General features: G+C 38.5%; 2 protein-coding genes across 13 annotated transcripts in view; one reads left to right on the top strand and one right to left on the bottom strand.

Annotated features, from left to right (window-relative positions):
- Positions 1-18,703, bottom strand: part of PUDP (pseudouridine 5'-phosphatase) — a 61,860-nt gene extending 43,157 nt beyond the window's left edge. For 3 of the 5 annotated variants that reach the window (XM_064646557.1, XM_064646558.1, XM_064646559.1), the window contains exon 1: positions 18,196-18,619. In XM_064646557.1, the coding sequence (XP_064502627.1) occupies positions 18,196-18,619 (424 nt within the window). Of the gene's footprint in view, positions 1-17,289; positions 17,591-18,195 lie in introns of those variants that run through there. The other 2 variants (XM_064646561.1, XM_064646560.1) reach the window with 2 other exon arrangements.
- The window catches only part of STS (steroid sulfatase), a 105,711-nt gene continuing 103,511 nt past the window's right edge, over positions 18,089-20,288 (top strand). For 3 of the 8 annotated variants that reach the window (XM_064646550.1, XM_064646549.1, XM_064646551.1), the window contains exon 1: positions 18,802-19,211. Coding sequence is in view for 3 of the 8 variants with exons in the window: in XM_064646555.1 (XP_064502625.1) it covers positions 18,213-18,226 (14 nt within the window). In the remaining 5 variants the exon portion in view is untranslated. Of the gene's footprint in view, positions 18,227-18,543; positions 18,656-18,801; positions 19,212-20,288 lie in introns of those variants that run through there. The other 5 variants (XM_064646553.1, XM_064646552.1, XM_064646555.1 and 2 more) reach the window with 5 other exon arrangements.

Raw genomic sequence — 20,288 nt, forward strand, 5'->3', positions numbered from 1 at the left:
AGGCCAGAGAAACACACTGCCACTGGCTAAGTCAGTCTGGTCAGTCTGTTTGCCCTTCTCTGATTTCAGACATCCTACTATGAATTCAGGTTGTTGCTAACAGGTCTAAAAAGACAGTATGTTTGGTGCCCAAACAATAGCAGCTGCATGGAACTGTTCCCAAATGAGTATCACGTATTTGCCCCTCTGGGCTTATATTACTGGGAGAATTCTTCAATGGCAGCCACAGAGGAAGCCAATTTCTCATTTTATATGCAGAAAAACATGTTACTTCTATGGAGAGGGAAAGAAGCTTCTGAACAAATTCAAAAGGCTTTTAGTTTACATTAATATAGCAGACCTATCTTAATGCTATCTTGTATTCTCATATATCCTTCCTTTTAATGCCACAGGGAAGTGAAAGAAACAGTTCACGAATAAACCATGCAAACGTTCTTCTGATGTGGAACTGTAAACAAATACTCTGGCACAATACAAAATAGCGCATGAAAAAGTAAAAAAGAAGTCCGTATTTCAATTCCAGAGCACAAGGGAATCCAACTTTGAAATAGCAGGCAATATATATGACTTAATGCAAAACATTCTAAAACTGTACTTACTAAGCATCACCTATGTGACAGCATCATATTAGCTTAAAAATAGAAAAGCTATTGATTCACAGAAACTGCCTGATATGCTTTCCTAAACTCTTACGCAGAGCCTTAACCATAAAAAATAGAACTGTGCAAACAGCAGTTGATATGGTGCCTAAAAAATCCCGCCTGTAGGATCGAAACCTACAGTTAACAGGGAAGCAGCTTCTTAAAATGTGTATGAGGAGACTGGAGTCAGGTCACAGTTACACCACTATTAACATATGAGCGACTATACCAAGGCAACAGTGTTACACAAGGAATGTTCTCAACCAGAGGAGCAATTGCCAGCTCTGAACACACTATCAGCTTATAACATGTTCACAAGAAGTTAGCCTTTCACCAAGGGGGTACCTCCTCTTCTTGAGATGTTGCTGACAACACATAGCAGCAGTTCACTGACCCGAGGAACACAAAACAGGGTTTATAAAGTTGTTTTGGAATTAGATGCTCCAAGGCATGTGGATAAAATACCACACAAAATAGATGAAACCAGAAGGATCACTGTATTATCAAATTCAGCAGAAGAATAACCAACGATATCTTCTTAGTGAAAATTCTGGAGGGTTAATCCTGGCTGGATGTCAGGTACCCAACCCAAACTGCTCTGTCACTTCCCTTCTAAGCTGAACTGGGGAGAGAAAATACAATGAAAAACTTATGGGTCAAGATAAGGGTAGGGAGAGATCACTCACCAGCTACCATCACAAGCAAAACAGATTCAGCTTGGGGAAATTACATGAATCAAATCAGAGTAGGGGAATATGAAATAACATCAAATCTTAAAACACCTTCCCTGCACCCATCCCTTCTTCCTGGGCTTAATTTTACTCCCAAGTTCTCTACCTTGTCCACTGCAGCAGCACAGGTGGGCAGGGAAGGAGGGTTGCCTTTAGTTCATCAAGTCCCTGCCGCTCATTCCTCTGCAGGGGAAGGACTCCTCACACTCTTCCCCTGCTCCATTGTGGGGTCCCTGCCCCTGCAGACAGACCTCCATGAACTTATCACAGTCTGAGTCCTTCCCATGGGCTGTAGTTCTTCACCAGCTGCCCCAGCATGGGTCCCTTCCAGGGGTTGCAGTCCTTCAGGAAGACAGTTCCAGCATGGGTGCCCTGCAGGGTCACAGGTCCTGCCAGCAAACCCACTCCAGCATGCAGTTCCCACAGGATCACAGCCTTCTTCATTCACCTGCTTCAGCATGGGGTCCTCCAGGGGCTGCAGGTGAATATCTGCTCCACTGTGGACCTCCATGGGATTTAGGGGCACAGCTGCCTCACCACGGTCTGCACTACAGGCTGCAGGAGAATCTCTGCTCCAGCGCCTGGAGCACCTCCTCCCCCTCCTTCTTCACTGACCTTGGTGTCTGCAAGGCTGTTTCTCTCACATATTCTTGCTCCTCTGTCCTTGCTGCTGTTGTGCAGCAGTTTTTTTACCTTCTTAAATCTGTCTCCTCCAGATGATGGGCTCAGCCTTGGCCAGCAGCAGATCCATCTTGCAGTGGGCTGGCATTGGTTCTGTTGGACACTGGGGAAGCTCTGGCAGCTTTTCACAAAGCCACCTCAACAGCCCACTCCACAACCCACCCCTTCCAACTACCAAAACCTTGCTTCACACACCCAATACAAATATATACTTTCTTGAGGAAAAGCTATAAAAAACATAACCTTTCCTGAACCATCCCAGATCTGTTCTGTTTAACCCACAACCTAAAAGAGCAACAATGGAAAAAAGAATAGTCATGAGAGTGGAAAGAAGGGTCAGAAATTTTTTTCCTTCCTCAAAAAAACCCCAACAAAATGATACCATACAGGAAATTCTCTTCAGCACACCATAGCTTTCTTAAAAATACTGATTTCCTTATTCTCAGAAAGCTTTTTCCTGCCCCGGAGACTACAGATAGATAGATAGATAGGTAGTTAGATAGACAGATATACACATATATAAAAGGCTTAATCAAGTTGCAAATTGAAGACTTTCGCTGTTATATGTTTCTAAATCACTTTCTCTAATACTGTCAAAAAGTCAGTTTCCTCAACAGTGGAAACATTTCAAAAGACAGAGTGACTTCAACAGAAAACAAACCCATTATTTTTCCACTATGATCTTGGACAATGTTTTAAACTTAATTGCAGCAATGTGTCAAACATACTACCACAAAGGAAGTGTAAAGAACTACAGATTAATAAAGCTAATCGCTTCTGTCCACTCAAGAGCACCCAAAATTTTTGAAGTAAATCTGCTGATGGAGTAATTTCTCTGTGGCGATAACACCAAGAGCAGAAAATCAAACATCATCAAATAGCATGATTCTCCCAGAGTGAGGATGTCCCATCATGGCTGATGATCTACAGTCAAGAGGAAAGAGTCAGAATACTGCAAGACCCGATCACAGTGACTCTTTAACAGTTATATACCAAGAACTCCTAATCCTAACCATAACCTAAATAACAAAAAAAAAAAAAAAAAAAAAAAAAAAAAAAAAAAAAAAAAAAAGGAGAATCAGATCTTTGAGATTCATAAGTGTGATACAGCAAACTGAAAATTGTTTTATAAGCTGTAATACCTGTTTGAAAACTGTAGAAGGAACCTCAAAACCATGGTATAGATACCAATATAATGAAATTCCAATACCACATAACAGTGGACTTCCTACAGGTGAGTCACAGGCTTCTCTGAAGTTACATGACCACAGCCCTTGCCTCTCATGTGGGGCTGAGGATCAGAGCAGAAGGTTATTCTCACAGAGCGCTGAAAAACTTCACACAGAGACTGTGAGAGTTGTCCTACTTCCAGACTTAGCAGTAATCCAGAGGCAATTCCTAACTGACTCTCAGATCAAATACAGCCTACAGCCCAAAGCAGGACCACTCAAAGTTAGTGGGCTATCATGAATGATGGTACATGAGTTCTTCTTGTTTCCTAACAAGATGAGTAGAAGCACAGAACTACTGGAACACTGTCATTTGCTTTAGAATATAATCAGCTTGCTTATAATTAGCAGAGTGAAATAAAAACTTATACTTGGCCATGGAAGCTTTTAACTAAGCCCCATCGAAGCCACTGAGAGATAGGTACCTAAACCACAGAAAATTTGGGTTGGAAAGGACCTTGAAGTATCACTTAGTCCAACCCCCCTGTCAGGGGCAAGGATATCTTGCATTGGATCGGGTTGCTCAAAGCTCCATCCAACACACAATGCTTTTGTGTTTCTGAGCTAAAATACCATTTGTACTCCAAAATCTGAACTGCAGATGCTGTGCACTGAGAACACCCCGTGTGGCAAAAGGAACTTTTCCTATTCCCAGGCAATTAAGCTACTCAGCTGCAGTCTGTTTCTGTACTAGACTTTTGTAATATTCCCCAATAAACTGACACAGAGTTCAGTATGCAATAACAGTTTTAAAATGGGATTCTCTTTATTTTCCTCATGAGTATTAACACACTAATTCTCAGACCTGCTACTGAAGAGAGGTATAGTTTTCCTCCCAGTATGCATTTGAAATTTTGCTGGAAAACTTTAGCCTCTCTGTATAGACAATTTAGTCTACCTAGCAATACCAGTATATATCACACTAAAAATAGCCTTTATTAACTGTAAAATCTTACCAGCATATTTTAAGCTAGGCTTCTGTTGTGAAAATTGTTTCCTTAAAATTCTACTTCCTATCTACTTAATATGGCAGATGCAGATTGATTAGGAAGCCTGAAAAACAAATATAAATATGAGGCATTGACTACAGTTCCTGTAAGAGATGGAAGAGACAATTCAAAATTAAACATTTGATGAAAATACCTGTGAAAGGGTTTCAAATCACCTCATTTTGAAACCATCCCAGGGACATTCATCTGCAAAAAACTGCATCAATCTCTTTACTGCACACAAAAATTATTTTCTTGTAGTAGAAGTGGCACACAGAACATAAAAAATTTGGCACATATTAGGTGCCTAAAGGTTTATGTACTGGACCCAGTCTTCACTTTCAAGTAAAAATATTTTAGCTTTTAAAGCTTTTCTAAGAGTGATATTTCCTGGCAGAGAGGAGGTGATTGAGAACTCTCAACTCCCATGCTTGGATCAAACTGACTTTGTATTATTTTAGCATATTATGACAATTCTAAACTAGCATAAGGTCTTCAAACATCAAAATCAATTTAACCTAAACTCTACTATCTCGTTTAAAACAGGGGGAAAATAATAAAACAGTACCAGAGATGTTTTATAAGAAGACAAAAAACTTATCCACACTACAATCCTGTAAGAATACAGTGATTACTAAAAGGTTCAGATAGAAAATCTCACCAACATGTCAGTGAACCCAATTCATATGAGGACTACAGGAGAAACAGAAAGCTGGAAGGAGACTCTCCAACAGTAGTTATTAAGGTTATATTTTCAGCTATCTCAAAGGGGAGAGGCTGAACCTTCTTTTGCTAGAGAGTGGTTCTGGACATAATGGAAATGTTATGTTATGACTCTGTTTTGAGTGTGACAGCTTAGAGTTACAAGAAACGCCGCTGTACATCCAGCTAAATGAAATAAAAAATATGTGTTCGGAGACTCACACGGTGCAAGAAACTTTAGTCTATCATTTCATCTTCCATATGAGTAATGTGATAAAAATAAAAAGAGATACTGTGAACTGAACTAGAAGTCATTCCACTTTCACTCAATCTTTCTTTCCTTCTACCTCAGTTCTGCAAGCTGAGGTCAAAGTTTACATCTTGAGACACAAACAGCTTCACTCTCCTGTGGCTGGAATTTAATAAGCCTGACACAGGAGTTACTACACTGGAGTGTGCTTAGTTCTACTGCAACAGCGCTTGCAAAAGGTAGGCTGGTAAATTATATGCTCAATAAGTAGACAGAGGAGATTTTTTACTTTATTTTCAATAACAGCCCCAACTTCCTTTCCTCTATCTAAAATCTAAAGAAGGAAAAAAAAAAATCCAGTCGCCTTTCTCTCACTACTCAGAATGAGGTAAAAATCTAATGAAATCAATTAAGTCACAACAGTACAAGCAAGAAACAAACAAGCTCACAGTTTCTGAATATAAACATGTGCAATAAGGTATACATTTCCAATTCCACAGAATCTAACCTGAATTTAGATTTACAAAAAAGAAAAAATTTATTTTCTATCATACTGCTTATAAATGTGAAAATTGCTTTTGAAGGTGCATTGCAGGTAGCTGCTACCAAGGGGCAAGATGTTTAAGGAAATTAGGAAAAAAATTAGCCTCCATCACCTTACAAGGTATGGAAAAAATCTATAGTTAGAAACAATTAAGAGAAGTATCACTTATGCAACTATATATAATAAGTATAAAACCAAATATGAACAGTTGTATTCAGTGGTATCCAAACAGATTTGACATACAAAATCTAGAATGAAGCAGAAGTTATCTTCTACTCATGAGTCTACCTCATGAAATAACTCTGAAAAATACCATTTGTAACAATTGCTGTTCAATAAATAGCTTCCCTAACCCCATTTCAGTAATTTCCTTTTGCTTGATCTAAAATCAAGCTTACAATCAGCAAGAGAAACTGCCTGCTTCATTTGCTGCATACACTGAACTGAGCCACCGAACCTAAATGACTTTTAGATAAAGAAGTCCCATATGTTTTGACTCATTATGTTTTTAAACCATTAGAAGAACTAACCTGCCATAGGCATACAGTTAGAGCTCCATTTCCAGTTAAACAGGATAACTTACATGTTTCCTAAATGTAAGGAAAAAATAATTGTGAGGTGCACAAGTTGCAATAATAATAATAAAAAACTAAAGGTTTTTCTCCTCTGAAAAGAAGCAAATGAATTGTAGGCCACACCTTTCTAATAACCACTGGATAGTAGTTTTCAAAGAGACTGAAAACTTTGCACAAAAATGCAAACCTGGTATTCCATCAGCAAGCTGAAATGCCTTTTTTTTTCCATTGCCTGAAGAGCAAATCTAACTAGTAATAAAAGAATCCGGTTGTAGAGACTGTTGAAACCAAATAAAACAGAGCTGAACACTGCTGACCATGGCTACTGTCTACCCTCTCTAATGTAAAGGTTACCTTTAGTCGCTGACCTTGTCATAAGCAAAGAAGTTGGAAGTTTTTTTTCCTTGTGTTAGGCTGACACAGTTCATGGTGGTATTGCCACAGGGCTGTCAGCCTGTCATCATTTCTGTTATGAACTTCTATTTAATACAACTTTAAAATTTTGCCAGTAATGAATAAAATTGAAATTACACAAAAATTAAAGCTGTTTTCTTTAGGAGAGGAATTTCTTCTGACAGTGTTCTCTACCCTATTACTATTCATTATAGAAAATCTAGCATGTCTCTTGAAAATTTAACTCTCTTCAGTGGACTCACAAGAGGAGCTTAAGTAGCTCTTGAACTACTGTAGAATGGGAAGCATCTACAATGTCAGTACTGAAGCCATTAAATTGCATCATCATCATCATTCCGTGAAAAAAAAATTCCGTGGTAGTCTGTAATTGTTTCAAAGGCTCCACTACAGACAATTCAAGTCGGTAATACATTTTCCAAACTTAGACTACCATTAGGTACACTTATATGATACATATAATCATTGATATTTGTAAACTATTTTGTTGAATGTATGATTTACGCTTCTGGACCTATATCATTAATAATATTTTTCCATAGCTTGAGGGAAGGGAGTAGTTACTGTTATCTAAACAGACCTATGGGATTTCATAACATGTGTGCCAACTCCTTTACTTCTATCTAAGGAAAGTGCAGTATCTGTAAGGTACACTGTATTACACCTGTGATATGGTACACTGTCCATGTACTGGGCACCTTGTAACAACTCAGGAGTAGAAATACAACCTTTCTGAATTATGTATTTCCATGCTGTGCTCACCTCTAAAAAAAGAATGTCGTAGAGAAAGTTTTTTTGGAAAAGTTATCGATAAGCTCTATCAAATCAGCTGCCAAGTCAAGAAGACTCAGATAAGTTGAGGATTTCAAGATGTTAGTGAGAACAATTTCTAGGAAGATCAGATCAAATCTCAGTTGAGCCTAAACTTACAGAGTTGGGGTTTTTTTCAAAAGCAAGCCTGTTTTTAACTCACAGCACAAGAAGAATACTTTAAAGAAATAGGAGACAAGTAAGGTATGTGTAGGATCCAACACAGAAAGAATGAATGGGTACTGGGTATTGTAACTCTCTTGGGCTATACTTAGGAACGTTAGACTATCAATGAAATGTAATTTCTTGTGTATACAATTAGAATATAAAGCAGAGAACTAAAGCTCACAATTTCGGTATGGAAGATACTATGAAGAGAAAGGTAAACTAAATATCTACTGAAAAGTATCCAGAGAAACATAAGTATTCTGCCTTCCTTTTTGTTACATACAAATACAGAAACATTTGGGTCAAACAGGAATATCTTCTTTAGTCCCTGAAAGCTGCAACTATAACAGAAAGAAGAAAAAGAAAATATGAATCTATTCCATTTTGAACTACGGTATTAGAAAAGGGAATAGGTTAAGAGGTGAATAACTTCAACTGCTTTGTGATAAATCTTAGAATATTGCTTTTCTTCTTCCCCTCTTAGTAGAAACTCCGAAGTTAGAACACATAGCCATTTCTCAATTAACCAGGGCAATGAGGAGAGAAAAACCATGCTAACACAAAACTTAATCATCTTGTATTATTGCCTATGGGAGAGGCAGGGGAATCATAAGGATTTATGTAGAGAGCGCTTTAACCAGTATAATGCAGACAGGTACCAGCCACAGATCCTGGAATGCCAACTCTTAAAGCCAGGAGTTTTGATTAGGGAAAAACAAGGCTTAGTTTAATAAACATAAACTATATAATCCAATTTTGCTGCTAGCTCTTCACTATGCTTGGATGACTTCTTCAAGAAAATTTTGACATGTATTTAAGGCATTTCTCTTTGACAACTTCAGAGTTACTGAAAAGCTGCCCATTATCTTAACAGTTGAAAAGGTAAAACCATGATAAACAGTAAACTATGCAAAGTCAACGCTGACTCAACATTTTAAGAAACTAAATTTTTCAATACTGTATAATTTGCCATCAACTGCCACATAAAACGTTTTAAGTTCTAGAACACACAAAACCAAAACAGCAACACTACTTCTTGCTCTTTACGCTTAAGATACCTTCATTCATGAAAAATGAAAATGTTAAAATTAAAAATGGAAGAAGAATAAATATAATAAAAATATGATCTACCACAATAATAACAATGCAAGTTATTAGGCTGCAGGGTAGCAATTAGATATACTACAATACCTTAGTGGCCCAAGTACTTTCATTTTCCAGAGATACATCCCACATGAAACACTGTTTTTAATTTTTAAAGACTAGAAATTTCTTATATTGTGATAAGCTCTTTGTGGCTCCATCTCCCCTGAGCCACAAAGCAAATAACATTTTGTTAGTCCAATCATAATATAACACTATAGAGAAGACTTAGTTCTAGCATAAAAAGATCCACCATTTCACATGGTGTAACTTTTTGCAGTAATGGTCTTGTAGCAGAATGGTGACATTATCCAAGGTTATGTCACTTTGTGGGCATGTGTGGGTCTACGCTTTTGGCCTGAAGAGACAGGTCAAAGGAGATTTCTGTATGTAAATTACAAAACAGACAAACAAAAAAACCTTTACCATAGAACAATTTATTCAAATGAAATTATGTCTCAGTATACTTGTGTTCCACCTTAAACACATTAATTTCTCATACTTTGGGCCTTCTGATATGTTATAATCCCAATTTTTTCACTAAACATACATTATCTTTCACTCCATTCTTCTTCCAGTACTAGTGTAAATTTTTTCTTGTGCTTAGGAATGTTCTCAAATGACCAATACCAGCTTTAAACTCATAAAACATCCCAATCCAACAAAGATTATCCCACTTATTACCAATCAGTAATCAAATAAGGGTCTATTTTAGTAGTTGTACTCTGTGTCAGTTTATACTACACACAAATGGAGTGATTAAAGCAGAGCATCATTTTGAAGACATGACATTCCAAAAGATGCCCTCACATGAGCAGGCAATTTGTTGTACACGGTGACCCTGTGAAAGGGAACCTGAGTGAACTCATATTTATGCAGAGCAGACAGTCAGTGCCCAGGGCTGAGCTGCTTGGCAGCAAACCCAGTCAGCTCAGCACCCGCAAGCACAGCACTGCTGCAAAGGACTAGCACAAACCCAACCTCTGGAGAGCAGAGGTGACACGGGGACGGATTACACCAGGTCAGAGAACACGCATTAATGAGCTGGGAGAATGCAATGCTGTGTTACTCTGTACATACATATAATGACAGAGGTCATGAATAAATTCACATGGATGTTAGATAGAAAGACTGGACTGACAAATAAACTGGGTTTTCCTCTCAAACACCTTGCGTTATGCTGAGACAAACTGCACGTAAAACTCTTTCAAAAGAACCACACATAGACACAGCAGAGGCAAAAACTAACAGCAGAGAAAAAAAGCAATGCATGGAATGATGACCCATAACTGGTGCCCAAAGGAAATCTTTCAAGAACAGAAATAAACCTGTTTCATCACGGCCTACTAGGACTGATTTGATGACTTTTACAAAAATACCTCAAATATCTCCAAATAAAAGGAGGAAGAAAAGTAAGAATACAATTTAAAAAGAAACCAGCTATTATATGTATATAACAACAGCAAAATCCTACTTGGGAAAGTGTAATGTCCACTTAGATGCAGGGTTTTCCAAAATACAGCATCAGATTCATTGCCAAACTGAATCTGATGCTGAATATGGTATTCATTATAAGAGGAACAAAAATTTATTAAAAGCTGCATTAGAACAGAAAGTATACATAGAGACAGCAAACACTGATACTGTCAATAGGTGTGCAACCCTTCAAGAAGTAAAATATTGCAAAAAAAAAGTAGAAAAAATTGTCAACCATCAAAAAAAGACCTATGAGAGATACAAGCATTCTTCACTGGTTACTGAAGCAAAGGAAGTTAAAAAAGGAGATAAGTAATACAGGATGGTTTTCTCCTAGGTCCCAAGAAAAATCTTGAAAAAGGTTGGTACTACCTCCATGAACTTTGGGTCAGAACACTGATTTTATTCTTATCAAGGGGGAGAAAAAGCATACATTAAGGTCAGGAGTCTCTGCCAGAACTATTGTAAGACACAAAAATGATCTTGCTTATATAATTCTCTGTAGTCTTGTGAAAGAAATTAGTATCAATACAGAGAGGTATATAAACACATAATAGAAGCAGCAACAATCCCTAGCAGTCACTACTTCCTGCTAAAGATGTTCATTATGAATGCAATAAAGTTTGAAAAGAGAAGATATTTGGCTTAATTGCTTTTGTGTTGTTAGTTAACAGAGTTCCTGGTCTTTAAAAGAGCAATGATCGTATTGCGAAAATTATCACCACCACCACAGTCTGTTGCCAACACCTCTCCTCCCCCAACATTAGAAATATAAATGCCAGTATTCAAGAACAGGATTGTCTCTCAGAGAAAATATAACAGCAGAATTAACAGAGTAAAATTTTGTTGGTAAACTGCTCTACCCCAATTAAGGTGTCCTGAAAAATTCCACTCTCAAAAGTTCAATTAGCCAACTCACAACAAGGTTACATGAATGGATTACAACTACTCAGAACAAAAACTGCTGAGCCCAAGATGGCACACAGTATAACTATTGTCAGCATGCAGAATAATAAATCCATGGTTGCTAATGCTGTTTTTCTTGTTAAGTAAAAGGAAAATTGGAATACAGCAGCTGGAAACTGTGTTATTATAATGGGAAATTCTATTAATCTTTTCTTTGTGTGAAACTCTGTTCCATTTATGACACCTTATTATTTACATTCAAAGCAAAATAATTGGAACTTTATACACAAAATAGTGTATGTAGCCAACAAATATACAATTCTTATCATCTACAAACAGATTTGCAAATCTGCATTGAGGCACAGAAAGAGACTAATTTTTATAAATTCTACCTTAAAACTGCTGTATGCACCTTTAAAATCACTAAACAGAACCTTTGGACTCCCAGCACTTTCAAAACATACCTCTTCATTTGCTAAAGACCCTCTATACAACTGAATGTGTGTAACAGTCAGAAAACAAAAGCCACATTACAAAAACGGAAAATGGAAAATTCCTGGGATTAGCTTATTAAACATGTGGTTTCTCTTCTTTTAAAACCAATGCTTTGCATCAGGGGCAACTAATAAATAGGCACGAAAAATACATTGCATTTGTGTGTAATTTCTGTGCAATATTAAAATCGAATCATGGATCTTTTAGCTTGGGAGCATTCCTTGGTTCATTTCTCCAGAAGAAAAAGTTATCTTTGCTAATGCTGCCCATGGCATTTTGAAATGTGGTAACCACTACAGAAATTAAAAAACAACAACAACAACAAACACCACAACAGAAGCCTGTTCTACTGATGCTGAACTAAACTCTGATTCCAGATTATTCTAACCACAAACAGGCAACCATGTGGATGGGCAATCTGTAAATCAATCATGGGAATACCAGAAGTCAGACTCTGGGTTAGTATGTTTGCTATGTTCTTGCCAAAATTTTCCTTCCTGTTAAATTAAAATGTTAGCTTTCAAGCATATGACAAATCTTATTTACTCTATTTATGGTTAGTTAATTCTCAATGAGGAGCTGTTTTAGTTATCTCCAAAATTTGCTCATGAAGCATCTATGAGGTATTTTAATCTAATAACATCCTTAATCTCTTTGTTTTTGCAACAAATTACAAGTACAGAACACAGGGGACAGACAATATTTTTGCTTCCTTCTTTGTTCCCCCAAAATCAGATGAAAATGGAGAATGACAAGAAAGCAAGTTTCCACTATACAGAAGCAGAAAACAGGCTTACAAGATTGCCAGGTTATAGCCTAAAAAGATTAATTCCTGCACTTAAGCCATAATAGAGGACAATCTAGAGAGGACTGATGTTTAGTTGAATTGGTGCTATTTGCTTGGATGAAGAAGAAATAGGAAGCTGTTTTAACCTCCCATTCACACTGTAAAATAAAAGACAGCATGCACATAAGCAAACTCCAGCATGGAACTCTCACCAGTTTTCTTATAACAGCAATCTCCTAGGCAACTTGTGCAATGAAATGAAAGTAAGAGTACATTTTTGACTTCTGACCTTGTGACAATGGGTAGGTAACACTGGGGAGAAAGAAAACATGCCAAAACTCTTGTGGATCTCACAACACCGCAATGAATTTTAACTGCAAGCTAATTTCTTCTACAGTATAGACCAGAGGTGACCTGTATTACAAACCATGCAGGAGTGGACTAACAGTGACACACAGGACCACAGCAGTCTCCACACAAAGGAGACAGCGGCTGTAGAAGCAGCAACTTTGATCCCAGTTGCCTAAACTACTTCTCATCCCTCTACAAATGGTCACAACAAGCTGGCATACCTGTGCCTGTACAGTCCAACATGACTTTGAGTCAAGGTGAAGGTATCTTGCAAAGCTAAGCTGCTTTAGGAACCCTCTCGCTACTCCTAGCAAAATCTAAACAAAAATAAGTACATGACTAAATTTCCTAGTGTCATGTTCTCTGCATGTTGGCTTACCTTTAGTTCAGCTTTAAGCACAAGGCTAAGAAACTTCTTATCTTTGCAGCTATTTTCCTAAGTTCACTTTTCAGTTGGGAAAGGTTAATATTGTACATGCGGCTTGTAGAGAATTTTAAATATTTTCGGCCCCTTTAAGTTTAGGCATAGATCAACAAAGGCAATTTTCAATCCTATCTGTGTTTTGGTGGTGGGGTAGCTATTGGCTACAGCTACATAACAAAACTACTTATCATAGCTCAAAATACAACCTATGCAGTAAGTTTAGCAGATAGATCCTAGGGGGCATTACTCTAATTGTATATTTTGTACAGATTACATAGATTTTTCCTTCTCTATCCTAAGCATTGCTTTTGTATATTTTTCCAACATGCTAAAATGCCAGGATCAGATAGCAAACAGTACAACTATAACAGGATTTATTTAGGTATCAAAGATATCTACATTCTGTTCTGGTTTATTATTATTATTACTACTACCACCATTATAGATTAACCCTGTACTGTGTGTGTTGGATAAGGTTTAATATTTTTAACTATACTACCTACTAGCAGTTAGAACAGTACTCTTCTGTAGGAAAAGACTAAAGCATTTTAAGAAAAAAACAATCTACTATTCTGAGCATTTAATATTATTTGCTGTAGGAAATCAAGCAGAAGTTTAACTTTAGAAATTTAATGCTTTAATCTAAGTACTGGGGTTTTTTGTGGTGGGGGTTTGGGGGTTTTTTTGTTTGGTTGGGTTTTTTGTTGTTATTGTTTGAGGGGTTTTTGTTTAAAAAAAGAAAGTACAGGAGTACACTAAAATTAAAATATTAGTTATTCCTTTTCCTCTGATTTATAATACACAGTGCATCACTAATCAACTATGTCAACAAATGAAGCTGCTTTAGGGGAACTTCAGATTGGACATTAGTTCAATTCTCTGAGAGGGTGATCAGTCACTGGAACAGGCTTCCCAGGGCACTGGTCACAGCACCAAGGCTGTCAGAGTTCAAGGAGTGTTTGGACAATGCTCTTAGCCCCTTTTAGTTTTAGGAAGTCCTGCAAGGAGCAGGGAGTTGGACCCAATGATCCTTCAGCTCCCTTCCAACTTGAGATATTCTAATATTCCATGTATAATACAGCAGGACATAACTGTAGTACATTAGCACAAAGGCTGTTTTTTCTCTTACAGCTGGAGTTCCCTACAAAAAAAAAATTAAAAAATCCTTCAATTAATTTTACCCTTTAAATAATAAGCTGTCCAGAGGTGCTGTTCATATATTTTACTTACAAAATGAGAGCATTACTTTCCAGTCAAACTTCTTGGCAACTGGAGCAACAGACAAAAACCCTAAGACTTCATCCAACAGCTGGAAAGAGAAGGTAATTAAAAAAAAAAAAAAAAAGGAAGGGTGGATTGCATTGATTATACATGCTGGAAAAAGGTGTTAGATAACACCTGAAACAATGATACAGAAAAATTCGGAAAAATAAGGAGTAAAGTACTTTCACAGGCAATCCAGGGGCAAGGACTTCCCTATTGAGGGTAAACTGATATATCAAGGTGGGACTCAAGGACAACTTAATCAGCCTCAATTATGTTAACCAGAGCGGGGGAGATAAATAACAGAGGATCAGACTCAGCAACACTTTCACACAGCTGAGCCTTAGCCACTAAAGTACAGGATACAGGTTTTATAGCACAACACTTGGATTGTTTCCAAAGTCAGGAACCTTGTAAGCTCCTCAGACCTCATTTAAGGATTTTACACTCTTAAAGGTTTTGGAAATCTTTCTGTCAGAAAATATCCTACCTTCCTTAATAAGAAGAAAGTATGTCAGTTACAGAAAGCAAGTTCATGGCACATTACATCAGATGAATTTAATGCTCAATTTTTTTTTCACCGTTTATAGATCAATTTATATTTGTTCTAAAAAATCAGTAAAGTTTAGGTGAAAACTTCCAAAAATAGTCACACACATTTTCAAGCACTACCTTGTTGTGAAAATTATTGCAAAAACCTAAAGCTTTAGATTCTGAAAAATGCAACCAACTATGGAGGTACTTCAAAAAGTGTAGTTTAAATATCCAATACCAAATTTTTGTATACATAAATATCCAATACCAAATTCAAGCTTTTTGAAATGAAGTAATTTTGGGCATATTTCTATAGCTTCCCAAAACATCTATGTTATCCATTTTAGTATCTTCAATGAACACTATGTGACACATTAAAATTTCATCAAAAAATTAAAGGGGTTCTTATTTCTCATGTAGATTTACATCAATATAACCATTTGTCTTATTCAGAAGATCTACGGCAGACAGGTTGGGCATTATCTAACTTGTGTGCCCCTTATTTCATTCCTTCCCCAAAATTATTCCAAGCTTCTTGAAACATTTAAAATCTTGGAAAAGTCCAAGCAGTCTCCTGACCGCCTTTTTGCCTCCTAAGAGTCACAGCTCATCATGAAACAAACAGGTTCACCAAAAAATATGTCAAACTTGTGACAGAACTGATAGTATTTAGAGGCTGAAACATACTACAGGTCCTCTGAAACGAAGTGTACTTTATGAAAATCATCAAGGTGGTGTCTCTTTTGCTCCTCTGTACTGGAAGTTATTTAAAGAGTATTTTCAGTTTAACTCATTGCAGCTGAAAAGACTTCCGAAATGCAACACACTCTTTATACGCAACTTTTTTAAATAGAAGAAATCACATCCACGTAGCATAACAGTAACTAGGGGAATGAAAACAGAATAAGTATTTATCAGTGCAAAGGACGCTTCATATATAGGGATAAAAAAGCAAATTATACTAGCATGTATAAAATGTTCATGTAAATATATTTTTATATAAGCACACAAAATGCCATAATTTATGTCCGTCTTTTTACTGAAATCCAGAAAGTGACAAAGTATTTATCTGGTGCTGTAATTTACAACATATAAATTTAATAACAGCAAAAAATAGGTTTATACTTCAAGTGTCTCAATCTTGGCAAAGTTTTATGTCCAAGAATTATGGATATTTTATAATTACTTTTCCAGTATGAGGCGCAGTTCATAATCTAGAGTATTTTTAATTCTTCTTCACTGTATGAACCCCAAGAGTTCAGAGATCTAAAAATGACTCAGAACCTCGACTGGTATTGGTGTTGCCTGTTTGGAATGTTACAGAAAGGCAATTTCTAAATATAAACAGGATAGCATCTGAGAAAAATGCCTTTTGTTCCTAGAATATTGTCCAAAGCTAAAGCACCTAACCTGTGCGTGATAAATTCACTTAAAACCCTGGCAGTGTTCGAGGTCAGGCTGGATAAGGCCTTAAGCAACCTGTTCTAGTGGGAGCTGTCCCTGCCCATGGTAGAGGAGTTGGTACCAGATGAACTTTAAGGTCCATTCCAACTCCTTAACGTTCTATGATTCTATAAACCTCATATGGAAATCTTACATATCCATATCAATGACTAAATACTCATATAACTTACCAATACTGTCCTGTTCAGGTGAGTATTCTCTGTGTGAAACAGATTTTCCACTTCTGACAAAAAGCAATAGTAACTGAAAAAGCTTTCTTGAAACTTCTAAATAAGAACAAAATTAAAATAACTGCTTCTGGATTATAGGATTACAAATATATACATTATACATACATATATACACATGCGTGTGTATATATATATTTATGTATGTGTGTATATATATATATAACCCCAGGCTACTTGAGACTCCAATAATGAAACAGAAAACGGAACTAAAATAACTCAATCACTGTTTTGCATAGCATATTAAGAGTGCAGATGAAACAAACAAAACCCAACAGCTCTAAAATACTTAAAAATATTTATGATAGCATGGGAAATGTCATTTCTGTTTTAAAAGTTGATAAGTGAATCATCTTCACCTGTTAAAGGAGGAGAAAGTGCACTTTTCTTGGAAATAGAGAGTAATTCATCAGACTTCACACCAGTCTTCCCAGAAACTGTAACAATTTGGGTTTTGCAGAAGGAAGGCACAGACGTCAAGTTCACACCTTTTAAGAATTCACCCACATCCAATGCTGCTTCCTGTGCGATAACCCACATGAACTATTTCAAAAACCAAGTCACATATAAAAATACTCTATTATTCCACAGGAGACACTCAGCAGAGGGTCCTGATTCAGCAAACAGTTAAACAGCCTTAAATACTGTCGTAGTCATAACGACGATTCAAACCCCAAGATCCAATCTAGCTGTATCGCGGGAGGACACAGGTTACAGAATAAGCCTGCAAAGCAGGCAGTCTACTGATACAAAAGCCGGGATAGCAGACTGTCACGGGGGTTTCCAGCTGCAGTGGTGACCCCAAAGGCTGCCGAGCAGTGTCCTGCCCTGGCACTTCCAGCCCTGGGCCTGGGTCTCGCTGCTGCCAGCGCTGGGCCCGGGGCTCCCTCAGCTCCGCACACTGGATCCCCATTTTCCTCCATACCCGCTTTCTTTGGCTTCCAACCCCAACCTGACCTTCACCTCTCTCCCCAAAACCTCGCTCAGCCCTCCACCATCCCGAGCAAGCGCCCTGTTCACGCTCAGCCTCGGATCTTTTAATTCATGACGGAATCTGCCCCCGAAAGGCAGCGGATGGCGGAAGGAGGAGAAGGAATTAGATCGTTTCCTGTTGCTTTAATCCCCTCATGCGGGTTTTAGCAGCGCCGCCCGGGGCGCTCTGGCCCCTCGCCCGGAGCGAGAAGGCCGCAATTGAGCGCCCGCAGCTTGGCCCGCTCAGGCAGCGGGAGGCGGGGAGGGAAGGGGAGGAGAGGAAGGGAAGGGGGCTGCCCGCCGCCAGCTACGGACCCGCGCTGTCCGGACAGCCGGGCCGGGCCGGGCCGGGCCTGGCGGCGCGGTGAGACCGTGCGGCGCGGGGGCCCGGCACAGAGGGGAGAGGGGCGCAGGCTACACACCCAGCAGCAGCCCGTCCATGTCAAAGATCAGGTGAGTGGCCGGGCGCAGCGCGGCCGCCGAGGAGCTGGAAGCGGACATGGCGAGGCCGGAGCAGCCGAGCGAGCGGAGCCGCCGCGGGAGGAGGCCGGGCAGGGCGCGACGCAGGGGGGGCCGGGGCCACTCAGCGGGTGCGGGAGCGCCGTGGGCCGGGCCAGCGGGACCTCTCTGTTTGCTGTGTTCTGCTTTTAAAGCAAACTCCGTTTCATTTCGTGGGGCGTCTTTTGTTGGAGGATAGAGCTTCTTGCCCGTAGGGCTTGTGGAGTCTCCCTCACTGGAGATACTCAAGAACGGTCTGAATGCAATGCCGTGTGCTCTGGGATGACCCTGCTCGAGTGGGGAGCTTGGACCAGATGACCCACTGCGGTGCCTTCCAACCTTACCCATTCTGTGATTCTTCAGTCACCCTGGTGCTGCTGGCGGGTGAGACCGGGGAGTTCCTCCCAAATTGACGCTTCAGACAGCGCTGCCTCGGAAACCTTTTGCGTGTCTGTAATGAGATTTGCAGGGATGATATTACCACCAGGCCATAATTGGAGACATACACAGAAAGGCACAAATCTATGTAAAGCTGTGAGGGAAGAGTAAAGTACTGGGAAAAAAAACCCCAAACTAAACTGTGAGGTTAGAGTAAACCCATCTCTTATGGTTTGTTGACTGCAAGAATAGTTAATTGAAGGTTGATAGGAAGCAAAATCTCCCTGCATGGACACATCATCCATCCGATTTTGACTGGGCAGTTGTGAGGAAAGGAGGGGACTTAATTCATCAGTCTTCCCTTTTTTATCTTTTCATGCAGGTAACTCTCCATTAGGCATCAAGATCACTGAAATACCAGTTGCAGAAGCAGACATGAAAAGAGCTATATCAAGCTCCCAAGGTGACATACTGGCTTGAAGATTTGTACAGCTTTGCTGTTCCATGTGAAGGCAGTGATTAGTTGAAGCTTCTCATAGGGGAAGTCCTGTCTCATTTGTAGGTAGGCCTTGCAGCAATTCTTTTTTTCTTAACAATGCCTTCATTTGAATTGGCAATGCATCACCATTTTAGCAAGTTAATGGTGGTTTTTAATCCCTAACTGTAGGAGTCATACAGCTATATTTGAATTTTAATTTAGCTCCTTTAAGCATCTTATCTACCCCTAAAACCTATCTCTCAAACTATACTCACCCTACATTTGTGTGAAATATAGACACGGAGTCCTCCTCATACCTTCTCCTGTCTTGGGAATAAGAAGACAAATAAAATATCCTTGGCCTTTACTTGTACCTTTTTAATAATAAAACTTGACTTTCAAACAAAGTTTTTTGAGTTTTTGATTGGTTTTCTCTTTTTTTCATCTTGCCTCGTTCTGTAATGACAATGCTGCCTATGCCCTGCCTGTGTAGGCTAGGAAAGGGTCTGTGCACAGTACCTTAAATGTCTTTTAAAAATTAGTTCTTGCGTAGATATAAGAAAATGAGTCTTGTGATTCCAGATAATTTTTTTTATTGTAACCTCACAGTACAAGTGTTAAGGATACCCACAGCTGTTTTGTTTCTGCAATAAACACTGTGCAACAAGTCAATATTCTAGCTTTGTTTCAGACAGCAAATGTGTTAGTTTCCTTTGTAGTTCACTTAGGTGGGAGCACAGCTAGAATCAATTGAAAGGTAAAATCCAAAATACAGTATGTGTTAACTGTTAAGGGGATAAAAAAAATCATTATAGTAATTTCAATACCTATAATGGTAGTGTTGTGCTGTCCTAAGAAAGAATGGGTTTCTATACTAAGAGTGTACACTGTTGTGACAAAATCTAAAGAGGATGAGTAATGAGGTTGTATGACAATTGTGGATTCATCCACTTTCTAATTAGCAAATATTCCAAAAACCTGGTCTTAAATTGTATTTGCTGACATCGTAAAACTTACACTTGTCAACAAGAAAAAGCTACAACAGTTGGGTATCTTGATTCATTGTTCTAATTAGAGAAAAGTATTAATTGTTTGATCACAATTCCACCTCCCATGTCCTCCTCAATAGGGGAGGTAGTATTTTTGTTGTGTAAGTAACCA

This window comes from Pseudopipra pipra, chromosome 2 (assembly GCF_036250125.1).
Source record: "Pseudopipra pipra isolate bDixPip1 chromosome 2, bDixPip1.hap1, whole genome shotgun sequence".
Taxonomy (NCBI): Eukaryota; Metazoa; Chordata; class Aves; order Passeriformes; family Pipridae; genus Pseudopipra; species Pseudopipra pipra.